The sequence below is a fragment of the Melitaea cinxia genome, chromosome 23 (assembly GCF_905220565.1).
Source record: "Melitaea cinxia chromosome 23, ilMelCinx1.1, whole genome shotgun sequence".
Classification (NCBI taxonomy): Eukaryota; Metazoa; Arthropoda; class Insecta; order Lepidoptera; family Nymphalidae; genus Melitaea; species Melitaea cinxia.
Window position 1 is genome coordinate 4,235,548 of NC_059416.1, and position 20,668 is coordinate 4,256,215.

Below are 20,668 nucleotides of genomic sequence, written 5' to 3' on the forward strand. Positions count from 1 at the left end.
TAATGGTGCACAGTGGCTTAGCATGGGGGGTGCTAGGTGGGCCATGGCCCCGGGTGGTACACGAAAGGGAGGCGGAAAAATCATCATGATTTTTCTATTGACAAAAAAATCCATATAGCGTCCGCAATGTAACACATAAAATGCAGTAGTTTTTTTATTAAATTAAAAATTAACATTTTTTTAAAACATGCGTATAACATAATACCACAGCCGTTTTATCATTTAAACTATAAATCGACACTGCTGTGACTGCCTGGTAAAACTACGACGCAGACGGTTTTTTTTACATCCTCGTATGTCACATCCGCTCGACCAATCGATACGACATCGGGTATGTTCAAGTGAAACGTGTGGGATTTAAATGTACAGTGAAAGGCAGAATTTCACCTGAACATTGTGAAAAGTAAGCCTTAGGAAACATACCCACACAACGTGACCCGTTCAGGGAGAAAAAAGTTTTGAAAATACCACACTTGGTCACTGTTGGGGTGGTCTTAGGTTTTCATCACGTAGTCAATAATCTCTACAAAAATCTCACGATTTTCGAGCTATATTCAAATAAAGCGCATTTTAAAGTCACGAGTGGCAGCACTGATGCACATATGCCAGGACGTTAGCTGATTAAAAACTGACAGTATACCGAGCAGTATGTTTAAAAAAACGTGCGTGCTTCAGACCACACGACTGAACTAAAACTTCTTTAACTCGATCTAACTTATATCTCCTTTTCAACTTCCGTTCGTCTCAACCGATCACACTTTAGGTAACGCTCTCGTCACGCATTCACCAGCTTACTCCCCACGTCAAGCGTGCGTAAAGAAGTTTTACTTCAAAAATTATTTTAACCATAATTTTGAATTACTGCGTGAAAACTCGAGGGGGATCAGGGGGGCGGGGTTTTAGCAAATACAACGGGTGGTCACTAAGTTGAACCCGTAAATAAATTCGATTTTTACAGTACTTACATAGATACATAATATAAAGTTAATAACAAATACATTTACATAAATTATATAGTTTTTTTACTGAATAAGTTATTCCGAACCTACTCACAACTCAACAGAAATAAGCAGCTATTATTAGTAGTCAGCTATCAATAGTAGTTTGCTGTGTGGCTACAGCAGTAAAGAATATAGCCACCCCCTCTCTTCCCGTGGGTGTCGTAAGAGGCGACTAAGGGATAACACAGTTCTACTACCAGCTTGGAATTTAAAAAACCGATCGATGGCGGGATAACCATGGAGGCCTATGTCCAGCAGTGGACTGCGATAGGCTGAAGTGAGTGAAGTGAATAATAGTTACTTATACCTCAGAGTACATTGAGTATACGGGGTACTTATACCAAAATGATCTTCACACTAATATTTAGTTCTAATAAGGCCAATTAAATGACGCTTTATTAATTTGCACCACTTTCTCTTTGTTGTTATACAACGTGCTACAAAATACCCCGTAAAAAAATTATATTAAATATCAAAGCCAAAAATTTTGTCAACCCTAGTAAGCTGTTATGTCAGGGAACCAGATTATTTAACAGAAAGGCCTACGAACCTACCTATTTTACCTAATAATTGTCTACTTTAATGGTTTTTCTGTTTTTCATTCACAAATGTTTGCTACCTCAATACAAGGATGTCATTATACTCAAGTACAAGTCAAGTTGGAAAAGAAAATATGTTGTAAAATCAATTTCAAATCTTGTAATCGATATCTGGAAGTTGAGTTCCACGGCGACCCGGAATAAGATTGGACAAACCATGTTGCGGTTTGGCGAATTCTTCGTGACTCACCCTTATCACGATCGCCGTACACAGGAGCTGACACCCTCCGATTTTGCACATAGGAGGAACTTCTTTTAAAATTTCAAACGTGCATCGCGTAACAACTTACAAGCCGTTTAATATTCCATCCTCAGATACAAACCTCCAACAGAATAGTGTACTTATTAGAGTTTGTCAGGCATGTAATCAAATTAAAGTTATGACTTATTTCATGGGAGTATCAGTGCCATAAAAATGGCGATTGTTAGATCTATATTGGAATCTGTGCACACTGGTAACTATTCTTGTTCAGCATTATATAGATTTTTTTAGTGTCTATATGTAGTAGCTTGTTACCACGCAAAATAGGTGCACTGAGACGTCGAGTTGTGGAGAATAGCCCGTGAAAACTCATGTAGTAGCTTATTAGCTTTTTTTATTTTTAATCTATATTAGTTATAATAAGCTGTAAGCTATCCTAATAAAATAAAAAAAAATTAAAATAAAAAAATATAGATTACAGAAAAATGAAAATAAGTCATATTAGTCCTTAGAAAATGTTTTAGTAAAAGGATACTATTGCACATGAGTTTTAAATACCATATTTCTACGGGTGTAATAAGGCGTTTAGCAAATAAAACAAATGGTTATTGATAATTATTTATTACACTATGAAATTTACGTTGGAATTTTGTTATTTTTAATTTATATCACCAGGTTATCATTAGATGACATGTAAAAAGGTATAAAATTCTGGTTTTCACAAGTATTGTTGGTAGTTATTAATTAAATTTATATTAAAATTTAATGTTTAGAGTTAATTTTATCAAACTTATATTAAGCTTTTTATCTTTGAGGTTGTTTCAGAAGTTTATTTTCCTGCAGCAGTTGCGAGTGGATTTCTTAAAACTAAAATGACTGAATCTCCACGGAGGAACATTTTTGAGATAAATTTGTCCTTGTTTACAGCTTTGCCCTGAAAACAATGTTTATAATTTAAGTAAATCGCTTTTAAATATTTTAGTACCTTTTAAAAGTTAATTATAATGTATTTATTTCTAGTAAAGTTTTATTGTAAAAAATGGTATTCTTGTACGCTGCACGCGCTTCAGCCTGTAATATCCCACTACTAGGCATAGGCCTCTTTCCCCATGTAGAAGAAGGATCAGAACTTAATGCACCGCGCTACTCCAATGCGGGTTGGCGGATATATTCCCTACTATGAGTAACGATTGCTATCAGGTGTACATGATAACAACCGGTACCGACAGCTTAACATACTCTCCGAGGCACGGTGGAGAGACCCACACAAGGACTGCACAAACACCCAGACCACGGCAAACACCTGTATGGCCAATGCAAATGTCTGTCATGTGCGGGGATCGAACCTACAACTGCCAGCGCAACAGGTACAATCCATGGCTGTGACCGTTGCGCCAACGCGGCGGTATTCTTGTAATAGATTATTATTAGTTTTCTATGACTTTAATTTTTATATTTACTATTACTATGTAAGGGTTATAGATAACTTAAGATTTAGGTTAGCACAATTTTGATTGGAAGGACTATTAATCCTACAATGCTTATAAGACAACAAGTACATTTGAGTGCAATTTGTATGTTCTGTATGTGTATATTGTGTTTCTTTTAAGAAACTAGCCAGTGTAATTATATTTAAATAATAACAGTTTTGAGGTTATTTTCACTTAAAGCAAATATTTGGTTCGAAGCCCTCTTTAAATTTACCTTTTTTCCTTTACCCGTCCTCGGTACCTCTGTCCACATCTCTTTGACGTTTTCCAAAACCATGTTACAATGCCGGTCAAAAGCCTTCACACGGCCTAGAAGTTTCTTATTGTTTCGACAGTTTATCAAAACTTGTGTATTATTTTTCACTGATTGTGTAAGTACTGAAAGGGGACCGGTACTAAATTCTTCTTCTTCAATTTTAGATAACTCATCTAAAGTCATTTCCGAGCGTGGCTTCACTGTAGACGTCCTGCGAATGTTTTCGTTTAACATGAACAAACTAAAGTTTATGCTCATTCCAGATATTAATATTATACTTACATTTTGGTATAGTGTTATAATACGACGCAATATAAAGTTTATAAGGATGATAAACCGCTTTTTTCAACCAAAAAAAACAGTTCCACAAACGAGGACAGAATACAATTTACCGCTTTTAAACTACAGGTCTACAGAGTCTACACAATACAGATAGCATCATAGCATATTTTTTAACAGTCACCATAGATTAAAAACATTTTTGGTTTATAACTTATACAAAAGTATAAGACATAAGCATAATCTACACAATCAATCAACAAAAATATAAATATATCTATTAAGAATAGTTAGAATATAATTATTATAAATATCAAAATTCAGAAAAAATACCGTAAAAGTAGTAATCAGGAATGACTAATATTAATTTTTTTGTCTTGTAAAATCTTATAGTTTGTATTGCGTGTATAAGTATAATTATAAAAATAGAATATATATATATATATACATATATATATACTATTATCCTATATACTGTTTTATAGTATCCTTTGTCATTGGTTACGCAAATAAATCTATTGAAATATATATAGGGCTGAACAATTTAACCGGTCAAGCCAGCTAAAAAAGTTAGCTAAGTTAATTACATAGCTAATTGATAGGCTTAGCTAATTTAACCGGTTAACTTAATTAGCTCATCTTATTACCGGCTATACGGCTAATTGTTTTTTAAGCAAAGAATTCGCAAGTTCCTACGTTCACGGATTGATAGCCATTTAAAAAGAGATCTATAACGGGAAATATAATCATACTCACGCAAACCGAAAATGAAAAGAATGCAGGTGTTGTTAAAATTGACTTTATTGAAGTCCAAACAATATACATGAACGTAGTCAATTATGGCAAAAGTAAGGTATTTACCATGTGGAGCTTAGTTGGTAAGAAATACTTAAAGTGTAGTAAGGGATGCAATATTGAGCAGAATTTACGCGAAAATTCATTTACTTGATCAGATCAGGAAAGAAACTTGACAATAATAATGCCCAGATCCTTATCATTTCTAGTTAATGTGTATTGTAGTATTGTGTATCTATCGAAAATCAAGTTCGGCAAAGAATTTGTTTCAATCAAGGCCAGAGTTGGGGCCAGTGCCCTGTGCCGTAATGGTTAGGGAAAACTGGTACCCGATGCTGGTTAATGAAGTGGACTGTATTTTTTTTTGTATCGTATATTGTTGTTTAAAATATAAAAATATATAAAACTATGGACGGCTTGGCGTCGCGGATAAAGAAAATATTAATGTTGACGGCTCGGCGTCGCGGATGACGGCTTAATTCGTCGGCGCTACGCTCGCATCGTCGCCGGCACTCCCCGCCCCTTGCGTCGCCCGCGCCCCACGCGATCATCAGGCGCGCGCGTACTCAAACAGCCAGTTACCGAGAACTACCCACAATAATCGCTTGTCACTTAGCAGCATTGACAGCAACACTATAATTCAATGACCTGTTGTGTATACGCATTAGATATTGATTTATAAGACGATTAGTAGAATGTAGTACTCTAATCTTTGTCTGTTTATAAAGCTGCAAGTCATAAGCATAAAGGCATTTTAATTATGATGTAATTTGAATTAATAAAAAGAGAAAATAATAAAGGAATAATATACCGCCTTGAGGAACACCAGCACCCACTTCGCACTAATCAGAGTTACCATCATCGCTACTACATACTAATACCCCCTACGCCAAGATATGAAGAAAACCACTTGATGGCGGGAGCCAAGATAGATTAACGAGTCAAAAATGCTAGAAGCAGATCGTGATCGACAGCGTTAAGTGCATTGCTCAAATCTATTAGGACTAAAACAGTCACAAATTTTTATTCCATACCCTATTATATCTTCAGCGATCTTTAAAAGAGCTGTTGATGTAAGAAATAATTATTATACGTTGAATGAAGAACACAAGCCAACAGAGGCAAGTAATTTGAGATTTTATTGAGTTTTATCTACTTCATTAATAACATTCCCAAGGGTCCAAGGGAACGTCTCTCAGTACCTTAGAAAATTCCAACAGGGAATTTCTTACTACAACGCTAAAATTTTTAATCTAAATTCATCCCTAAGAAATCAATTACAACAAGATATTGGTTATTCATTTTTAATAACAACTAGCTGACCCGGCGAACTTCGCATCGCCTAACACAAACTTTATCGTATGGTATTAAAGTTCAAATTGACTTTTAAGTATTATCACAAATCTTTTGTATGGGAGTATAGAAAAGTGTTGTTTTTAAACTTTTTCAGGAAATTAAAATTTTTTTTTTTTAGAATTTTTCTCTCCGTAAGAACCATCCTCGTACTTCAAGGAATATTTAAAAAAAAAAGAATTAGCGAAATCGGTCCAACCGTTCTCGAGTTTTGCGCGTAGCAACACATTCAGCGACTCATTTTTATATTATAGATTGGAATGTTACTTATAATATCACATAATGTAAAGACAACACATTTGGTGTTCTTCCTAGTCTTTATGTTCCTAGTACACACATAAAACATCTTCAAGACGAAGCGTTGGTGCAGGCGTCACAGTACTGGCTGTTGAGTTGGCGATTACCATTTTGTTCGACTTAGGTTTGATTCTACTGATTTCCACTTCCCTTCACGACAGACATTTGTATTGGTACTTTTGTATTGTTTCCGGATCGGCGACACAGAAAAAAAACCTACTGTGGGTCGTGAGTGTGAAGCGTGTATTTATTTAAAAAAAAATCTTTATAAAGTTTTTAAATTGATTTTAAAAACATCATTTCTACTGCATTCGTTATGATATTTTCGTTATAAGGGACAGATTATGAAAAATAATTTCCTTCTATGTGTCAGGTTTCACATATAAAGTTACTAAATGTATAGCTGGTACTTTTAATTACTTAATTATAATTTTAATTCGCTATTTACTTTTCATCAATCATGGTCGTCTCCTTCTCCTACTGGCTACATGGAAAAAGAGACCTATGCCCAGCAGTGGCATGTTACAGGCTGAATCGTTCAAAATAAAGTTAATCATATAAAAAGATATTTTTCCCCATCAAATACAAACAATATATTGACATTCGAAAAAGGATAAAATAAAAAACATCAGTTTTAGCAAATAGTATTTAATCATACGCAAATAAAATATCGTCATGTTCATTTAATAAGCTATAATTAAATCCCTTATTCGATACATTTTTATATTTTAGCTAAGAACAAAAAGTTCTGACGAAATGCAGTTTACGACGAAAATTAAAGACTATTTTTTCCTTCAATAGAAATACCCACGCAATACATTCATTCAAATTAAACGTCGAATATTTCTAATAATAAATTTTCTTTGGTACTATTTACAATAATAATTGATTAATGTACTTCCTGAACTCACTTTCATGTATGCATCATATCACAAAGTTATATGACATCAGTGGCGTAGCGTGGGGAGGGGGTCATGATGGCAAATCACCACAATAAAAAAAATCCCGCCTATCAACAGCGTAAAAATAGGCAAGAGAGGAAGCGAGACGAACTCGAGAACTTTCGAAGTGCAGGACCAATTGTGCTTTCTCACTAATAGTAATTAGTTTAAACTTTAATACAAAAGTTACCAAAAATGGGCACAGCGTGATCAGATTAATCTCTATCACAGAGTATATCGGCAATATCGGCCAGGCATTTTAGGGTGGATATTTTTATTCAAAAAGTTAGTACACGATCTTTATACTATGAACTATGCAGTTGTTGTCTGGAAAAATTTACTTAACTCGTAAACATTTTTTAATATAATATCAAAAATCGACCGGACCATTCCCGTTCCGTCCGTCCGTCCATAGTCGATCGTTTCGTCCGAGTCGGAGATGCAGGTTCGATCCCCGCTGGAACGGTCGATTTTTGATATGATATTAAAAAATGTTTAGAATTTCCTAATGTGTGGCTAACACAAAAATAAAATCATACTAATTACTTAACTCGTATTTACAGGCAACTTGACTAATACTAGATTGTTGTGTTTTTATAAATAAATCAGTTTGTTAAGCTCGTTGGCCATTGATCTAATAAATCTAATGGTAAATAACAAAACGAAATGTTAAAACACAGCATGGCAGCAAATTTGGCCTAATTGTTTTTTGTTTTAGAGAAATAAATCAAAAAAAAAAATAGGTAATACACAGTATATACATCCAGAAAAAAAAACTCGAAAATTCAACAAAAATGTATTTAAGTACTGTCGAATAAAAATTACCACATGCTCTGTCAAATATGATTTTGACGAATTTTAAAAACGATTTTAAAGATCAGGGGATTCATCTTTTAAATGCACATCAATCTGTAATATAAGTACAATATGAAGTTATTAAAAATGTAGCCTAGAGAAGAAAATTGAAGAAAATTGTAAAAAACAATAATGACAGAATGGGGAGGCAAATTTTTGTAGGGCCCCGGGCAGCAAAAACCTACGCTACGCCACTGCATGACATTAAAGGATGAAAAATTACTGAGATTATTACTTTTATCACTTTTTTAAAATCGTATCTAACTACACGGGAACTTAAATAATTTTACTATCACGTTAATAGATGTCGTAAATCTACTTCAAATAAACAATTAAATGTAAGAACGTATAAACCATTTGCATGAATTTTCATATTTATACATTATATTACACACTTTAGTGAAAAAAAAAAAATACTGATAAATAATTGTCAATCAATATTTTTTTTTTATTTGAAATTTTTAGGAGATTAGCAACATTCTGTCTGAACATTTGAAATAATATTCAAAATGACTTGATAAATCAATTCGATGTGGTATATAGTACGGACGAAAATTCAAACGCTTCTGGGATGACAAATATCTAATTAAAAATCATTTATTGTTTGTTAATATTTGCCAATCTCAGAACCTACACGATAATTATATTTTACCTGCTTAAGCTTATAATAAACTGTCTTCTTACTGTCATAAAATATTGCGTTTGCGACGAATCAGCACCGTATATTTGTACCAAGCTGGCAGTGAATATATAATGGACGATTAGCAGTCTGTATTATTAATAAATTTATTGCATTGAAACAATCACGGGCATTATTGAGTTAATATATACTTTAATATATGTTCAGTGACTTAAATTATAATACTATGTTGAAAAAAAAGTATAATATATTAACAGTAACGTAGCGAGCTTAACTCGCGCCCGTGGAACAATTTTTTATCCCCCCCCCCATTCGAAAACCATATAATATGTCCATAAATTTTTTGTTTTACGGACCATTTGGCACCCCCTTTGTAAGTAGCGCCCGGGGCATGATGCCCCCCTTCCCCCACTCGCTACGCCACTGTATATTAAATGAGATAAAGGTATAACTACGATGATAACCTTTTCCATCAGTGAGATGTCTACACATACTTAATATTAATTGCACTTTAATTCCTTTTAAAATATGAAAACTATGCAATGACATAACAGCTATAACATTTGTATGTGAAGAGTTGTAAAGTATTACTATCTTTCATATTATGATATATCCTCAATAATGCCACGAACATTATCTGTAACAAAACAAGCGGCACACAATATCACACCCTATGTCTAGCACCATTAGCGGAATATTACATTTTCACGAGAACATACGTTTTGTATACATCGGCAATCGCTCATTTATTCATTACCAATGATTAAATATTATCTATAATCTTTATAAAAATACAAATTAATTTTCACTATTTACGTTAAGACACTTGATCGATTTAACTAATTATAAAGGTAATATTTACAAAAAAAGCTTTAAAATATATGTCCTTAACGAAACTTATTAATAAAATACGTCTTATTTTCATCTAGATTATTTACACTAAATTATCTAAACGTAAACTTTTCACGGATCAAAATGCTTTTCCATACTAAATTATGAACACTAAAATTTGATAAATTAATCTTAATTTTACACTTTGTGTTCTTTCATCACCAATGATCAAGATTGGAGCATTAGATCAACATTCATAGACAACCAAAATTAATCAAAAAAGAAAAAAAAATTAAAATAACTCTACTCATATAAGAATTAAAAATTAAAACAAAATTATTCTTTAGTCATCCTTCAATATAAGCTAAATCAATTTCTCATAATAAATTATAATAATAGCTTGTATATTAAAGTTCCTTGCATGGTTTAATCAATTGAAATTTAAGTAGTACAGTAATTACTTTTTTCTCTGTATCAAACGTTGTCTATGGTCTTCGTTAACTATTTCATGTAATTTATTATAATAATCTACACATAAATGAACTGTTTTAAAAGTTAATCGACTAGATCTTAGATTTTGTATACATATACAGCTGCACTTTTTCTAGCTATAAATTAAGCATTGTATTCAATAATCATCCAGAAAATACCATTTCATACTCTCAATACTAAACGTCATCTAACTACAATCACAATAAAGTCGTCGTAAAAACTAAATTTTACTGTTGTTATTCTTTTCCCTATAACTCTTTATAAGAAGTAATGTGCAGTAAGTTACCTTATTTAAAAGTTTATAAAACTCATTTTTTTGCAGTAACTTCTTTTCCTAAAGATTTCCTATTTTCGAATTTCTGTTGCAAGCTTGCGACATTTGATGGCTTCGCGGACAATTTAGTTGCGTTTGTTTTTACATTCGAATCAGTCTTCTGAGTTATCGTACTCGGTTTTGGCACGATTTTGGGTCGATTTTTATTTAAGCTATCCGCTATCGCCTTTACGTTTGAATCCGTTTTTGAATTTGTACGATTTATGGTCGGATTTTTATCTATTTTGTTAATATTCGATGAGGAATTGACGGGTTTTAATACAGGCGTCGTTTTAGTTGTCGGTTTTTTATCGACAGATGGCGCCGGTCTTAATGGAGGACGGTTGTCGATAGGTTTCGCCATTGTACTGGGCTTTGTCGCGTGTATTTTTGGTACTTCTGCGGATTTATTATTATTAATTACATCTGGCGCTTTAACATTTTTCATATCTGTGACAGCACAGCTCGATACTAAGTCTGGACTATTGGGTATTGTTTTGAGGGTAGTTGTAGTTTTCGCCACAGATTTAGGAGATTGCGGGACCGTCTTAAAGGTCGATGTAGTCCTAAGACCTGGTGGAGTCACTTGTCTTGTGAAAGTCGGTATCTTCGAGTTAACTTTTAAAGTCGGCGACGGGGGTTTTTCGATTTCTGGCTTCATTTCCTCTTGTTTCTTCATATAAGTCGGTACGTTTACTGCAGAAGGGTGCAAGTAGCCGCTACTAGTGGTAGAAGCGGCGCTAGATTTCACTTCAGAGTTATACACACTTTCTGGCCTTTTATAGTCTGTGTTCATGTAAGTACTATCTCTACTGTTCTCTGAATTCTTCCGACCTTCCTTTTCCTTCTTTCTTGCTAATGTAGACGCTGAATAAATAGATTCGAAGTTTCGATTTTGAATTTCATTAACTATTTCACCGAGCAGACCCATGCTTTCAGTACTTCCCGAATTAGAAGTAATGGGTTTCGGTACATTGTACTCTTCTATTGGAGCCGTTATTGTTTTAGGAGGTAAGCCGAGGAGAGGCTTGCAGTGTTTCTCGGGACTTTCTTCGATAATCGCATATATGTTGTCACCTGATTCTTCATCGATATGTGCGAGGGCAGCAGGTTTCTCCTCAATACAATCGACGTAATCTGTAGATTTTATTTCAGTTTGAATTTTAGGGTTTTGGTATATAGGAGTTTTGTTCTCGTTTTTCATTTGATTAGGCAAAGGGGGAGGGGGAGCTGTAGGTCTACCTACACAAGATAAAGGTCTCGGTACTCCGGGCGCTTGCCTCATTGAACCAAAGCTCTGTAATACTGGTTTTGGTACCGAAGGCGTTCTCATGCTTTGAGCTCTATTCACAAAGGCCTTCTGATCATCAACTTCTTCTGAATCGGAAACCACGGGCACAGTATTTACGGGAAGTTCGATTTCTTTTTGCAGAATAGGGTTCGATATCTGCAAATTCCTTAAGGCAACCTTATCGACTTTCGCAATTTTCAACTGATTGTTTGCGTTCTTCGGCAAAGAGTGACTTCTTTCGACGGGATTACGTTCTTTCTCTTTAGGCTTTTCATGTTTTAAGAATGAAGCAATTCTGTTGAGTGAAATACCCTTCTTAGGTTCTTCTGGAAGAGGTTTTGTCGGAACGTTGCCACCTGAATGCATACTTAAAGGTCTCTTTGGTAAGTCTGGTGAAAAACTAGGAACAGTAGGGGCTGCTCGTACAGGGCCTAAAGTTTTAGACCCTTGAAGGGGCGAAATTAATTCTTTGGCAGTACAAGTTGAAGCTTCCAGAATCGGACTCGAAATAACTGGCCTCGGTGCCGAATTTGACTGAACGGGAATTTCCTCTGTTTTATCAGACCCCATTAGAGCTTTTATCCTATTTTGTACTGAACTGTTTGTTCTTTTTATAGACGGACTACTTTTTGGACTCGATTTAGTCGTTGCTGGAACAATAGGTAACGGTGGCGCGGATCTTAAAACTGGTTTCAATGCACTCTGGCTAAGATTTTGGCTATTACTCGAACTTCTATGTACTGGAGTTATTTTAGCACTTTTTGGTACATTTTCTATCTTATTATCTTTATCGATTTGAGGTTGATTTTTATCCACGGGCGTTAGAGAGAACCCTTTGAAATTTCCGAAGAAGTTTCCTGATGGGTTGATATTGCCTGCTGGACTTCGATCAGAGTCGCTCCTTAGGAGACTCGAGCTCATGTCGTCTGGATTGGAAAGTGTGTGTACGTTGACTGGTTGAGCGTTGTTCTGAGCGTTGCTTTGGAAGTTAGCAGCAAATTTATTTGCACTACGCGTTAGGCGACGTTGCAAACTATTTTTATTCGGAGACTGGATCCTGTAATGATTAATAAATAATTTTATTAAATATCACATAAAAATCGTTGCTTCCTATACATAAAATTGGAACTTAGTATTTTAGTGGAATTCTATTTTATGCCATTAGAGCTATAAATATATTTCTACATAGTCTTTAATTGAAAACACTAATATTGATAATTTATAATTTAGTTCCAACTTTACGATAGGTTCAAAAATGCGAATGTCTATTAAACAAATATATGCACTTATGAACTGTTAACAAATATATGAAGATAAATGAAAGAGATACATTCATAATATTATAATTATGTTTATCCATGCTTGCATGCATGTTATTTCACGGCTAAAAATCATACCAATAGCATGCAAATAATTATAGATTTAGGTTAACGAAAACAAATGCATGGATTAAACAATCTCATGCTAAGCGTAAGAATAACCCAATGTTGCAACTCACCAAAAAATCTTGAATAAAAGCATACGCCAGCTTCGAAACTAACGATACGCAAGTATTGGCCAGACATTATATTAAGTATGAAATGAAAAATGAAACAGAGAGTAAAGAAGATTTATTAATAAAAACAAACTAAAATAGAAAATAGTTTTATGTTAAAATACAAAGAAAAGATGGAAGACAAAGAAAGATGTGCAAATATAAACTACTAATTAGTGAATTTGGTTTACATTCTGTGATTAAAAATGGATAATAAGGTTTAAGATGGCAGTTTGTTATTTTTAAATTATATTATATATACGAATTCATAAGTACATACAATTACTATTTCCGATAACGCCATTTTTATGTATGTGTGAAGACATTATAAAATATATAAATCAAATTCACTACTACGTGTTAACATGCAATAAATTAAATTACATGTTTATTTTTTAATAACTAAAATTTTGATATCAATCAATTATAGGCCAAAGACAATCATCGAAATTTTCCCAAAACCAATTAAAGTTCGATATGACTGTTGTACAGTAAAGTGTCAAGAACAGGTAATTCAATTAAATTTATAATGATTTTTTGAACAAGTCGATTATTTCTTTGGTACAATTTGGCTCAATCTATAATTCAACCAAATATCATCCATACAAAATGCTGTAAAAACTATAATTATACGTACTTAATATCTACTGAGTATTAAAAATAATTACATCTACAGCCAAATTTAAGTCAAAATTAATTAAACTAAAATATTAAGTCACCAACACCAAATAATACATAACCAAAACAACATTGCCAAACTTATAGCCAAAAACAATAAACAAAAGCTTATTAGATGAAAAATTTACATAATTTTTTGGATTTCACTCCTTAAGAAATAATATAAGGCCACGGTATGAAAAAAAAAATATATCATACACATATAATCGTGTGAGGCAGTAACGCTACTTTGAATGTGACCGCGCAACGTCTCTTGCAAAAAAGACATTTATATAATTTTTAATATCACAGTAATCTCTCTGAAAGAGTAAACTCCAGTCGCGTATCGGTGCTGACACACGTGTTTTTTATTCAGACTATTTATTATACATTTTAAATTAGTTTCAAAGTTATGTACAGATGTCGTATGTTAAGAATACTAATTTTAGTATTCCAAGTTTTATATTCAGACCTAATATAGAGTATTCAATGAAATTTGAATATGTCACAAATATCTGATTTGCTAAATATCTTTTACTCGCAAATAATGACGCATCTTTTTGAAATTCAAATTTTTCTTGATTATTTAGTCCAATATTTTTTCCCTATCCATCTTTTTCTAGTTCATATTAAATTAACACTCTAATGTAAAAATTAATATAAGTAGAATCATTAAAAATAGTTTTTATTTCAAATTTTCATTAACATTTCGGCGGTTTTAAATTAATTGTAACTTAAGATTGGTTAAATTTATTTTGTAAATCTTTAAAATTAGTTCTTTGATTTTCTGTATCGTTATTTAATTTACTTTTTATATTACTAACCTTTATATTATTATTAGTTGTTGAAGATAAACCGGCGTTAACAATTACTAAGTTATTTTTATTTTTTATACTATTATGTACTTTTGATGTTTCTTGATATTTAATTAGATTATTATCAATTTTGTTGTTTGTTGGTTTTAAATCAATTTTGTTTATATTTTTGTTTGTGGTTGACGCTAAGCCAGTATTTATTATAACAATATCATTTTTCTTTAAATCACTTTTAGCTTCCATTTTAGTATTTAACGCAAATTCATCATCGCACGCTACTTTAATGTCTTCTTTGTTTATTTTCCTGTGAATCTTTTTAACTGTATCTTTCTTTTGGCCATCTTTGTGTACAAAATTGACTGTTTTACTATCTTTCACTTTACTTTTATTTAAATTAACATCAAAATCGACACTTCCATTATCGTTATCATAATTTTCATCACACTCGGAATATGTCTTATTAATTTTATCCTTATTTTTGCTACGTTTGAAACTTAATAGTCTTATAAATGAGCTAGAACTCGAGAAACTCGATAGGTTAAAGCGAAAGTTACTTTTAGTTTTAGGGTCTCTATTGAAAATGCGATTTTTGAAGATATTCGGTACGTACGTTTTCCTGGGTGTCTTCCACCATGAGACGACGTTGTGCTTCGAGTAGTACATCAGGAACATTATCAATAGGATCGATGGTAAGATCCCGAGGAATATGACGTACATCGCAACCATGAAGTTTCTTTGAACTGAAATTCATAATACACTTATTAATATATACAGATTTAGACATCAAATTAGACTTTTAAAAAAATAATGGCGCAGCACTTTAACAATAGCACTTTTATCGAAAAAACAACCCACTGTAAGACGTTACAAATCTTTCAGAAATGCTACAATTTCTTAGCCAAAAAAACAAAATACTGGTATTATATAATAATTTCTACATTTGGTTGTAGCCCCTTAAATTATACAGATATCTAAAAATTTCCTAAGAATTAAATCTAAATATTTCCTTACAGCTAAGTCAAAGCTTTACGCATTATGTTTTTGTTTAATTTTCAGTTTTTAAATTAGATTTTTTTAGAAACATGTTAATTTAATGAATAATGTCAATGACAAAAATAATAATACAAATGAAGAATGGCGATAATTAGGGTATAATAGGGAACCTATTGAGGTAGGGCACACCAGGATATCTCCGGCTCAAAATCTGAACCAGCACGACTATGAAAGCAATTCGACCTTACAGAAGATCACAGCTAAATGATACTGCTCTTGAGTAATTTTGTGTTCCTGTGGTGAGTAAAGTGAAGATTGCTATAATTCTGGAGTTACAGGCGTCTATGAGCTACAGTAATCGCTTAGCATCAGATAATTAGTACACTTGTTTGTCGTCTTAGTTGTATATAAAAAGACTTACCGCTGGAGTCGGTAGCCGGGCCGGAGTCCACGGATCCTCCAGCTCCAGGTAAGGCACAGAGTGGGGGGGCGAACCCTGCTTCACAGTGACAGTGGCCTGCACAGCAAAAATATTCATATAGACAAGCCCGTTGGCAATTAACAATGACACTAATTTCTGCACCTGAGATGTTGGTTTGACTTCCAACCTGAGTGTACAATGTATTTTTATTGGTATGTCTTATTTATATGCACAGTTATAACTCAAAAACATATGTATTTATATCAGCCAGCTGTTAGTTAAAACACAGGCCTTAAATTGTCTACCTTAGGAATAGACAACAATGTGTGTATATTAAAACAAATATTTTACACACGGACAGACATACTGACTAAAATAATACACATTAGTTTATAATAATGTGTTTTACAGAATGAATATAAACGAGATTCTTTAAACTAAACTACATACAGTACTTAACGTTTATACATATTTATTACACAAAGTGGTATGGATATGTGTATCAGTACTAACTGAGGAACTGTCCTACCTTCCTAAAACATGGGTATTGTATTGTCTACAGTACCAATAACACAATGCTATAAAAGATGAACTTATGTGTCAATAATACATATGACAATGATGTAATGTTTGATTTTTCTTATGAAAAACATTAAGCAATAATGTAAAATAATAACACATTTAACTTATTACAAAAATATTCAAATATGTATACAATATTAATAGGTACATACCTTCAGAGTTACAGATACCATGCCCTGAACAGTTAGACGGACAGACAGATGTAGGTTTTTGAGCTACATCTTGCATGAAGCTCGCCACCGGTACACACTTCTGATTGTAACACATCTGAAATTAAATAATAAGCATACTATTACCATAAAAATATGATGTTCGTATTTCATTCTTTTTTTTTTTTTGTTCACACCAGTGTTGTAAATCCCAGTTAGTCGTAAACACTAGTCAGTCGTAACCCCCCAGTCAGTTTTACAACTGTCAGTCGCAGTGGCGTAGCGAGGTTAACACGCGCCCCGGGGAACGATACCTTTTTAACCCTCCCCCCCCCCTCCCCATATGATAGTATAAGGGGCACCGCCTTTTGTGAGTAGCGTCCAGGGCATGATACCCCCCTTAACCCCCTTCGCTACGCCACTGGTCAGTCGTAAGCTCCAGTCAGTTGTTAACCCCAGTTTTATTATTTTTTATTTTATTAATTTGATTATTTCATAGAAAATTTTAATTTAAAATGACAACGGTAATCGTCTTTAAAGAGTAAACTCCATTCGCGTGTATACTCATAACTAATAGTCATAACTGATAATAGAAGTTTATTACCTTCTCGTCACCACATTTGGCTCCGTCTGGCACCATCCCTGGATCAACTTCAGACAGGCCAAGGTCGATCATGGCTGTGCGGCAAGTCAGGATCGTACCTAGAGAAGAGACACATAAATTATAATTAAATGACTGACCCGTTTGTGTAGATTGCAGTGTCCTTGTCTTCTGCTCCTGGGGATTGTGAATTCAATTCAGTATTTTGTAGGCTTAGGCTTCAGTCTGTAACATCCCATTGCTGGGCATACACTCTTTCCCCACGTAGGAGAAGGATCGGAGCTTAAACCACGACGCTGGTCCAATGCGAGTTGGCAGATATTTTTCCTACTATGAGTAATGATCGTTATGAGGTGTTCATGATAACAACCGGGACCGACAGAATAGATGTAACTTTAATTGAGGTATGGTATAGCAGGGACTGGGTAAGTACACCAACCTTACAGGACCTCACAGCTAAAATAATACTGCTACAAGTATTTAGTTCTTGAGATAAGTAAAATTGTCAGAGCAGCAAGATTCTTCAGGCGAGTACCTAACGGGAGAATGAGCGCTGTAGTAGTGTAACGTGTAGCACTGTGACCTGTAGTCATGTGACGTGTAGTGGTGTGACGTGCAGCGATGTGACGTTTGGTAGTGTGACGGGCAGTGATGTAACGTGTAGTGATGTGACGTGTAGTGGTGTGACGTGTAGTGGTGTGACGTGTAGTGGTGTGACGTGTAGTGGTGTGACATGTAGTGGTGTGACGTGTAGTGGTGTGACGTGTAGTGGTATGGCGTGTAGTAGTGTGAGGTGTACTCGTGTGACGTGCAGTAGTGTGACGGGCAGTGGTGTAACGTGTAGTGGTGTGACGTGTAATGGTGTGTCGTGTACTCGTGTGACGTGCAGTAGTGTGACGGGCAGTGGTGTAACGTGTAGTGGTGTGGCGTGTAAAGGTGTGTCGTGTACTCGTGTGACGTGCAGTAGTGTGACGGGCAGTGGTGTAACGTGTAGTTGTGTGGCATGTAGTGGTGTGGCATGTAGTGGTGTGACGTGTAGTGGCGTGGCGTGTTCTCGTGTGACGTGCAGTAGTGTGACGAGCAGTTGTATGGCGCGTACCGTTGTTGTTGATGAAGACGGCGGACAGCGTGGACACGGACTCCATGCCGAACTCCAGGCGCTCGTTGAGGTGCTTGCACTGCAGCAGGCCGCACAGCGCGTCCTCGGGCGGGCAGCGCGCGAACACGGGCTGCTCGCCGCGCTGGTAGCCGCAGTTGCCCTTCCTGGGGACGCGACTGGTTACTGCGGCGTTGCAGGGTGGGGGCTTTCAAGGGGGCTGCGGAGGGCCATAGCGGCGAGAGTCATACGTGGATACCATGCGGTTTCAGGGACGCTCAGGTAAGGGGGCTGCAGAGGGCCATAGCGGTGAGAGTCATACGTGGATACCATGCGGTTTCAGGGACGCTGTAAGGGGGCTGCAGAGGGCCATAGCGGTGAGAGTCATACGTGGATACCATGCGGTTTCAGGGACGCTCAGGTAAGGGGGCTGCAGAGGGCCATAGCGGCGAGAGTCATACGTGGGTACCATGCGGTTTCAGGGACGCTCAGGTAAGGGGGCTGCAGAGGGCCATAGCGGTGAGAGTCATACGTGGATACCATGCGGCTTCGGGGACGGCGGCGATACTTCTCTCGAACGATCCGCTTTGGGAACCACAGGCGCAAGTGATCGAGGACAAATTTCGAGTGTGGACCAGGTACGTAGGATCGGGACTCAGGCTTAAAGCCCTGCTTGATTGATGAACAATATCATCATTTACGCCATTGAACGCCACGTCCTCATCTTCGTCGCTGGGTCAGCTGGTCACTGATAGAGGTGCTTACCGGGCATGGCTGCTCCGATAAGTACGAGTACCCGCATAAGCTTACGGGTAGGGAGGCCAACTCGGCCTGTCACGAGTATGGCGGTCCGATAGGTACGGCACGACACACTCGTTACACATGACGGCGAGAGCGCCGCTGGTTTTCGAGTGTGGACCAGGTACGTAGGATCGGGACTCAGGCTTAAAGCCCTGCTTGATTGATGAACAATATCATCATTTACGCCATTGAACGCCACGTCCTCATCTTCGTCGCTGGGTCAGCTGGTCACTGATAGAGGTGCTTACCGGGCATGGCTGCTCCGATAAGTACGAGTACCCGCATAAGCTTACGGGTAGGGAGGCCAACTCGGCCTGTCACGAGTATGGCGGTCCGATAGGTACGGCACGACACACTCGTTACACATGACGGCGAGAGCGCCGCTGGTTTTAGTGGGTTAATCTGGCATGTTCAGAACATGTCGGAAGCCACACTTCCCTGTTGAAATCGGCAGCGGGATCAGTGCGTACGTGCATTTCCCAGCGTCAAAAAGGGGTCAAGCTATCACGAAATGATAAGGTTACCTATACATTTTTTACCTGTCCTTGTTTGTATTATTACAAGACGCCAGAAAAAAAATTCTATCCTACCCTCCTAAAGAACATTGAATGTATTTATATATAGGAGAGAAAATTACTTACTTATCGCCTTTAACGTTTGACGAGGTGTAACATCTGATATCGGACATCGAACCCGTGGAGCCCCACAGTAGCCGGCACTGGTCCGTATGAGTGCGACAAGACCCTCGGACACAGTATGCCTGTAAAAAAAACCATATAAATATTAATCGAAGGTTTTTTAAGACTAGTTTGCATTGACGCAATTGGCAGTGACCAGGGTAACCTTCCACTTAAGGATCGAGGTATTAAGGTGCCTACCTAATAATACACACATTACGTTGCCATTTTTAACGACAGACGAACGTGTGTATATATTAAACATAAACCTATTTGTCTTCAGTTTTTAAAGGTGTAAATTCTAACACCACTGAATTGCTTTAAATATGTTATTTATCGTCTGAAAGATTACCGAGTAATACAGGCTACGAATTTACGCTATGATTTAATTTATTTTATTAATTTGGTCTAACAACAAATCAATTTCCATACTAAGCATGCCGCCATTGTTTAGGAATTTTAAAAAACGCTCAATATGCGGAATCTATTGGAAGATTTCTGTACGTTAAAAGAGTAACTGCGGAGTTTCTTGTCAATGCTTCAATAAATATATATTTAAGGTAATGATCAAAAAGTGCCTTTGAGGCCTATTTGAATAAAGTAATTTTTGATTTTGATTTTGCGTGGATATTAATCATAATTATAAAGAATATAGCCAAAGCCTCTCTTCTCGTGGGTATCGTAAGAGGCGACTAAGGAATAACTCA

At 35.7% G+C, this 20,668-nt stretch overlaps 2 protein-coding genes across 2 annotated transcripts in view; both read right to left on the reverse strand.

The window, feature by feature from the left end:
* Window positions 1–2,407: 2,407 nt before the first annotated feature.
* Window positions 2,408–4,009, reverse strand: LOC123665209 (probable small nuclear ribonucleoprotein Sm D2). The gene is made up of 3 exons (XM_045599546.1): window positions 3,831–4,009; window positions 3,507–3,759; window positions 2,408–2,736 (listed from the first exon to the last, which is right to left on the reverse strand). Coding segments are annotated over exons 1-3 (360 nt in total). The 5' UTR covers window positions 3,833–4,009; the 3' UTR covers window positions 2,408–2,631.
* Window positions 4,010–10,138: 6,129 nt separating this feature from the next.
* LOC123665210 (disintegrin and metalloproteinase domain-containing protein 22) overlaps window positions 10,139–20,668 on the reverse strand; it is a 91,258-nt gene continuing 80,728 nt past the window's right edge. Inside the window, exons 11-17 of the mRNA XM_045599547.1 lie at window positions 19,926–20,044; window positions 18,487–18,650; window positions 17,391–17,488; window positions 16,790–16,904; window positions 16,056–16,151; window positions 15,252–15,381; window positions 10,139–12,692 (exon numbers count right to left, since the gene is read on the reverse strand). Coding sequence (XP_045455503.1) covers window positions 10,340–12,692; window positions 15,252–15,381; window positions 16,056–16,151; window positions 16,790–16,904; window positions 17,391–17,488; window positions 18,487–18,650; window positions 19,926–20,044 — 3,075 coding nt within the window. The 3' untranslated portion in view covers window positions 10,139–10,339. The remainder of the gene's footprint in view (window positions 12,693–15,251; window positions 15,382–16,055; window positions 16,152–16,789; window positions 16,905–17,390; window positions 17,489–18,486; window positions 18,651–19,925; window positions 20,045–20,668) is intronic.

Excerpts from the sequence above, each read along its gene's own strand:
- LOC123665209 (XM_045599546.1), bottom strand. Across the intron at positions 2,737-3,506 it reads GGACGGGTAAAGGAAAAAAG|GGCAAAGCTGTAAACAAGGA; the intron begins GTAAATTTAAAG and ends CATTGTTTTCAG.